Source organism: Hemicordylus capensis, chromosome 10 (assembly GCF_027244095.1).
Source record: "Hemicordylus capensis ecotype Gifberg chromosome 10, rHemCap1.1.pri, whole genome shotgun sequence".
Classification (NCBI taxonomy): Eukaryota; Metazoa; Chordata; class Lepidosauria; order Squamata; family Cordylidae; genus Hemicordylus; species Hemicordylus capensis.
In genome coordinates, this window is record NC_069666.1 from 8293125 (window position 1) to 8300452 (window position 7328).

A 7328-nucleotide genomic window follows, 5' to 3' on the forward strand; every position below is an offset into this window, starting at 1 on the left:
CTCATCAGATTTATTGTGTTTATTCATCATATTTATAAACCGCCTAACACATACATCCCAGGACGGTGCACCGCCTTTAGTACATTAAAACACAATTAAAACAATATTAAAAAGTAGATGGGAAAGTTCTTACATTGACAAGGAGCGTATCCCAAAGTCCCGGGGTAGCCACATACAGCAAATTCAGCTTCCCCCCACCCAACCTTCTTTGCCACCCCCGCAACTACCCTGTTTCCCCGAAAGTAAGACCTGTGTTCAAGAGTCTCCCCAGGTGAGAAAAGCAGTATCCAGCCTTTAAAGTATCTGTGATCCCAAACTCTGCACTTTTCTCACACAGGGGTGCGTAACACGCCATTTCCCAACCGCAACGCACTAGCCACGCAAGGAAACAAACGTCTGCATCGGGAAGCCACTTGGGAACTTTCCCCCTGGGTAAACAGAGGAAGGATTCCTCCGTTTGGTGGAACCAGATGCGGACCCGGGCTCTGCCCCTTTTAGGAAACACGGCTACGGCGAAGAAACATTTACGCCCACGGAAACAGGTGCGCTTACACGCGAGTAAGCCCGCTCGCATCCCGGGGGACCTCCCGCCACTTAACACACGGCTAGATTGGGCAGCACCCAGACCATCCGGTGCACACGTGGTCGGCCAACTGCGACGCAATCGCGAAAACACGCCCCTTACGCAGATTGTCTCCGCCTCTCTTTGCGAAGGGAGCCAATGGGAGACAGGGGGCGGGGCTGGGACGCGGGACTTGCCCGGGCATGTGGGTTCTACAGTTGCAGCCTTCGCTTCCGGGAATGACACGTGGGAACCCGGCTGGCATAGGAGGTAAGTAGGGGGCATAAGGGGCTGGCTGGGCAAATGTGGGGCAGGGGTCATCTCTGCCGGGGGGTAGGGGAGAGGGGGAAATAGGGGGCTGGGCAGAAGTGGGGCAGGGGTCAGCTCTGCCGGGGGGTTGGGGAGAGAGAGGGAAATAGGGGGCTGGGAAGGGGTCAGATCTGCTGAGGGGCAAGTGGGGAGATCTGGGAGGAGGGAACTGGGGCGATTCAGGGTGGGGCTTTAGAAATTCCTGGAGTTCTACAGAAAACTAGCCGTGTGGTCGTGAATAGGACGGAGGGGGCTTAGCAAGCGACTTGGAGAAGGACTAGGATTGGTCTGGGTCATTTGGCCATTGCAGCTGGGGATTATGGGAGTTGTAGTCAGCAACATTTGGAATTCCCTCAGGGATCCCTCTCCTGCTCCTTTGGGTTCACAGAACTATTTGTTCAGGTCTTTGGGTCCTGGATAGGAGTTGGGTTTTTTTTGTGTGTGTTCCTTATTTCAATACCTATATCCTGCCTCTAGCATTGTTTCTCTTGTACCAGTTTGGCCCTGGTACAAGCTTGTAACATGAGTTTCCCCTTCTTACCCCACTCCCAACCCTACCCCATAGGCCCTTCTCTATTTTAAGAAATCAGAGGGGCTCTTGGTATGATTTTGGCATCTTTTAGTTCCCTTGTTTAAGTTCCTTATCCAGTGGTCCGATCTGTATTCCTAACTAGGCTTATAAAGCATTGCAAGTATGTATATAATTATATTGAAGTGAGACACACCCTTTGAACTCTCCTTCCTGATCCTGGGATCTGACGTCAGAGTTCTTGGGCACTCTGGAGTCCAGAGGCCTAATTCATTTCCCCTCATATGTTGCGGGAACTGTAAATCCTGCTGGCAGCACTGTTGCCCACCCAGCCCTGAAATCTCAAAATCCTTGATTGTTGTGCTGCTTGTTCTCTGTTTCTTGGCCATGTTCCCAGCAATACTTTTGTAGTGAATCATAGAAATCAAACCTGGACTTGACTCTTAAATCCATCCCTACATCAGGTGGTTCTCAACATTGGGATGCCACATGTTGAACTACAACTCCCATCATCCTCAACTATGTGTCTGGGAATGATGGGAGTTGTAGTCCAACAACATCCAGGCACCAAGTCTGAGCACTCCTGCCGTACATGGTATGCTTCCTGTAACAGGAATTCCCAGCTGTTGTGGACTACAATTCCCACAATCCTCAGCCAAATGTCATTGCAGTGGGGGGTGCTGGGAGTTGTAGCCCACAACATCTGGGAATCCCTGTTACAGGGAGCGCTGAAGATCCAGACCATCTCTGGCAGTGCCTTTTCCTGTAAGATCCTATCCTTGCATTCTGCCCACGTTTGCTTTAAGACCAGCTGTTTTCCCATGCAATTTCCCCTCATTTTCCCATGTTTTTCCTCATTTGCATGTGAACATGTTTGCAGAAAATGGTTCTGTGCAAAATTTCCCCATACCCCAAACAGGTTGTGATCTGATTTGGCAAGTTATTTGCAGTGGTGTGGGGTGTACATTTTTCCACATAAAAGTTGGTAATGGAAAATTTCCTGTGAGAAACTTTATACACTGCATCACTGATAAGGAGAGTTGCCTTATGCTCTTGTAGTAAGGTGATCAGTAGAAATATATCGGCAGACTTTTCCTTGTATTCCAGCTCCCCCTGATGTTTCTCTCTTCTCGCATATCAGCCAGCACCCTTCTCGTTCTCTGACATTCTTAATTGTACTGTGCTGTCTTTTTGTCAGGATGCCGTCGACTAGCATCAAATGCGCTCCAGGAGGGACGAATCTGGCAAAAACTCACCAAGGGAATAGTTTCATGGGGATGGAAGGCCTATATCTCGAATGCTCCAGATGGGATCCGGGTGATTTTCTCAATAAAGCTCTCCCAGATGCCAAAGCTTGCAGACAGAATAAAACTAAAAGCCGGAAGCACCAGCGTTTCATGGCCCGAAGGGCACAGGAGCAGAGGAAACTGCTGGGGGTGGAGAGGCCGCTGCTGATATCGGACTGCTCCGAATCATGCACGGCACGGGACCGGAAAGTTAGCCAGTTGGCAAAGCAAGATGTAGGGAAGGCCCATAAGAAGCTAAACGTGCTTGGTCCAGTTGTGATGGTTAGCACAGCAAGGGAACCGTCCTCTTCCCGAGATCTTCAGAGCCGGGTAGCCTTGATGAGCGGCTCCGAAACGAGTACAGGTTCCGTATCGTGTCTGACGACAAAAAAGCCCCGGAAGTGTGTGGCTCTTGACTGTGAAATGGTGGGCACTGGTCCTGTTGGGAAGACAAGCGAACTGGCTCGCTGTACTGTGGTAAACTACAACGGGGACGTAATCTATGACAAATATGTGCGGCCAGAGCTTCCTATTAAAGATTATAGGACTCGCTGGAGTGGAATCACCCGGCGGCACATGGAACACGCGATTCCTTTCCGGGTTGCTCAGAAGGAGGTGAGTCAAAGTGGTAAGTGAGTAGGGCAGTTCACACAATTGAGGCTTCGCCTACCCTAGGAGGTGGGTGTGCTCCCGATTTTCAGCCGTGTGTTAGATAAATACAAGGAGGCGGGGAGTTCGATTGTCACTCAAGCTGCAGAGGGATAGGACAAGCCCGCCCTACGCAAATTCTGCCCCAACTTTGGAAGGGGGCAAGAGGAAAAACACCCTAACTTGGGGTACATAGAAACATAGGGAGCTGCCTGATACAAGGTCAGACCCCTGGTCCAACTAGCTCAGTTATTGCCTACACAGACTGGCAGCAGCTTCTCCAAGGTTGCAGACAGAAATCCCTCTCAGCCTTATCTTGGAGATGCCAGGGAGGCAACTTGGAACCTTCTGCATCCAAGCATGCAGGTGCTCTTCCCAAAGCAGCCCCAGCCCCTGAGGGGGAACACCTTACAGTGCTCACACATGTAGTCTCCCATTCAAATGTAAACCAGGGTGGATGCTGCTTAGCAAAGGGGGCAATGCATGCTTGCTACCACGAGACCAGCTCTCCTCCCATCTTTTCCTCCTGCCTTGCTTCCCCACAATCCCTTCCTCCCAGGTTTTCCTCCTACCTTGCTTCCACACAACTGAAAATTGGGCGCACACCCAGCTCCCATGCCCGGGTAGAACACAGTCTTTGAATGTGTGAATGACCTCTTTCTCCTGCTGTGATGCTGAGCTGACAAACTGCCCCTTGATCCTTACAGATCTCACAGATCTTGAGAGAGAAAATAGTGGTGGGGCACGCCATCCACAACGACTTCCGAGCCCTGAAATATTTCCATCCTCGAGGGCTGACGCGAGACACTAGCCAGAGTCCTCTCCTGAAGGAGAAGCTGGGGTCACCTGTCAAGGGTAGTGTCTCTCTCAAGAACCTGGCTCGGGAGCTGCTGAATAAAAATATCCAGGTAATGGGAAGTACTTGCTTTTGTTTTTCCAGCCGTTTGGGTATTCCCAAGAGGATTACGTGTGGACCTTGGGCTGGTTCCTAGGTGCCGGTTTATCACTTGGTGACTGCAACCTCCACAGTTTCATATGTGAATGGGTGGGGAGAGATGTAACATGGGCAGGATGCTGACTGTTGCCTCCGTGACAATGCTATTCCCGGCAGCTGGTTCACACATTTGGCTGCTGGTCTTCAAGTATAAGAGCAGCCCTGCTGGATCAGGCCCAAGGAAGCCTATCTAGTCCAGCATCCTGTTTCACACAGTGGCCCACCAGATGCCGCTGGAAGCTACAGGCAGGCATGCCCTCTCTCTCCTGCTGTTGCTCCCCTGCAACTGGTACTCGGAAGCATCTTGCCTTTGAGGCTGGAGGTGGCCTGTAGCCCTCCGCCATCGATAGACCTGTCCTCCATGAAGCCCTCCTTCAGATAGGGCTGAGAGAGACTCCTGCCTGCAACCTTGGAAAAGCCGCTGCCAGTCTGTGTAGACAAGACTGAGCTAGGTGGACCAATGGTTCTGCCTCGGTAGAAGGCAGCTTCCTGTGTTCCTATGACTTTGTACAGGAAACAGAACATAAGAACAGCCCTGCTGGATCAGGCCCAAGGCCTATCCAGTCCAGCATCCTGTTTCCCACAGTGGCCCACAAGATGCCCCTGAGAAGCTGGAGAGGAGAGCTGGTCTTGTGGTAGCAAGCATGACTTGTCCCCTTAGCTAAGCAGGGTCTACTCTGGTTGCATATGAATGGGAGACTAGAAGTGTGAGCACTTTAAGATATTCCCCTCAAGGGATAGAGCCACTCTGGGAAGAGCATCTAGGTCCCAAGTTCCCTCCCTGGCAGCATCTCCAAGATAGGGCTGAGAGAGACTCCTGCCTGCAACCTTGGAGAAGCCACTGCCAGTCTGTGAAGACAATACTGAGCTAAATAGACCAATGGTCTGACTCCGTATATGGCAGCTTCCTATGTTCTAGGAACATAGACCACTGGTCTATCCAGCTCAGTATTGTCTTCACAGACTGGCAGTGGCTTCTCCAAGGTTGCAGGCAGGAATCTCTCTCAGCCCTATCTTGGAGATGCTGCCAGGGAGGGAACTTGAAACCTTCTGTGCTTCTGTGACGGAGTGGCTCCATCCCTTAAGTGGAATATTCTTACGGTTCTCACACATGTAGTCTCCCATTCATATGTAACCAGGGTGGACCCTGGTGATCATGAAAACAGTGACTAGTTGTTTCCATGTTCCAAATTGCTTTATGTTTCTTGTGGCTTTATCCTCGCTTTTGTTAGGTCAGCAAAAATGGACACTCCTCGGTGGAAGATGCGCGGACGTCTATGGAACTTTACAGATTGGTGGAGGTGCAGTGGGAACAGGAGCTAGCCAATCGCCACCCCTTGAGTCCTTCCAGCAGCCCGCCAGATAGTGGCACGGATATTGACTGCTACTTGGAAGACCAGTACTGGCCTGAGGACATCAACGTAGACTGCAAGTGAAGAGCCTCTGCTGAAGTGCATCTCCTTGGGGCAGCTCTTTGAGGAGGGGCAAGCCCATCGCCCTGCTAGAGTCACATGTGTAGACCTGGTAGCCACTGTAGACATTTTGGTAAAAGATGGCCCAACCCATCCACCCCAAATAAAAACACACACATGCATGAAGCCTGTGATCTGTGTTCCCTGTGACAGTGGCTCTTGGATGTTGTTGACTACAACTCCCATCACCCCCAGCCAAAGTCTGTTGTAGGTGGGGGTGGTGGGAGTTGTGGTCAACATCATCTTGGAAACCCTGTTACAAGGAACACTGCCTGAGATGAAAAGAGGATCTTTGCCATTGTGCTTTGATGCAAAAGTGATGCTAGGGCTAGGGAATAAATATAAAAAGAGGGTTTTTTAAATTGAAAAAAGCCTAAGCTTTCAGCATTCTGTGCTAGTCCCTCAGCCTGTCTTGGCCCTAGAAATCAGAGGCTAGTACCATATCCTCCCCACCCCCCCAGCCTTTTTCTCTTGGGTAAAGCATCTCTCCCTAGCCCTTTCCCACAAATAAGTGGCCCACAAGTGAGTTGCTGCAGAGCCACCATGAAACTGGTATAAGTTTCTGGGTGAGTTGTCTGGCTCTGCTTTTGAGGCCTAACGATGGATTTATTGTCTAATTATAATGGCTAGAGAAGAAGGAGTTCTGTTGCCTTCTAGTGCCCTAACTTATTGCTGCAGAAGTGTGTTGATTTGCTGGGGGGGGGGGTGCGTGCCTGTGACAGACACTATAGTTAGTTAACACGGTTTTGTGTGCTGCGTTTTTCTTTATCAAGCCATCCTAAATGTCCATGGGAACACACTTGTAGGGAGAAACATAATGTGAACCTATAGAACATAACTGCACTTTACAGTGGCCTGCTTCACACAATCATTTTGATCTAGGTTTAATGCTGGTTTCTGCCATTCATGTGATTGTGTGAACCCACACCAAAACAGAAATGTCATATTCAAGGCGGGAATCTGATCTATCTTGAGCCATAAACCATCTTGGCGTGGGTTCACACAATCACGCAAATGTTAGTCACCTGCATTAAACCTAGATTCAAATGACTGTGTGAACCAGGTCAGTGATTCCCTGGATCTTCGTGGTTGTGGAGCAGGGTCAAAATGCCGCAGTGGTACAAACTGTTCCTGAGTTCAATAATTTCTGTGACTGACCGATTCCTACATTAAAAGTTTCCTTCTGTGCTCTGCAGTCCCTTTGCTGATTGTGTTGGGTAGGTGTTACCTCTCTCACATGACCCTCTGATCAGAGATCCTTTGCCTTGGCTGTTATAGCATGAGGGCATTCACACACTCAAAAACTGTGTCCTACTTGCGGTTGGGAGCTGTGTGTGCTCCCAATTTTCGGTTGTGTGGAAGCAAGGTTGGAGGGAAACCTGGGCAGAAGTGATTGTGTAGAAGCAAGGGAGGAGGAAAAGCTACCCAGCTTCTCCTACCTTGCTTCCACACACAACCGAAAATTGGGAGCACACACAACTCCCAAACCTGGATAGAACTCAGTGAAGCTCTTCTCACAATCGGTGAG

At 50.1% G+C, this 7328-nt stretch overlaps 1 protein-coding gene across 3 annotated transcripts; it reads left to right on the forward strand.

The window, feature by feature from the left end:
* The first annotated feature begins 411 nt into the window (after nt 1–411).
* On the forward strand, nt 412–6995 carry LOC128335204 (apoptosis-enhancing nuclease-like). 3 transcript variants are annotated; one of them, XR_008311538.1, is made up of 5 exons: nt 550–832; nt 2599–3301; nt 4042–4242; nt 5561–5965; nt 6028–6995. XR_008311538.1 is itself a non-coding variant. In XM_053273187.1 (4 exons), the coding sequence occupies exons 2-4, from the start codon at nt 2600–2602 to the stop codon at nt 5762–5764; spliced, it is 1107 nt and encodes a 368-aa protein (XP_053129162.1). In that variant the 5' UTR covers nt 412–542; nt 2599; the 3' UTR covers nt 5765–6995. The 3 variants fall into 3 exon arrangements, 2 of the variants coding, with proteins under 2 accessions (XP_053129162.1, XP_053129161.1); XM_053273187.1 differs by lacking the exon at nt 550–832 and adding an exon at nt 412–542 and having other exon boundaries at nt 5561–6995; XM_053273186.1 differs by having other exon boundaries at nt 5561–6995.
* Nucleotides 6996–7328: the final 333 nt, after the last annotated feature.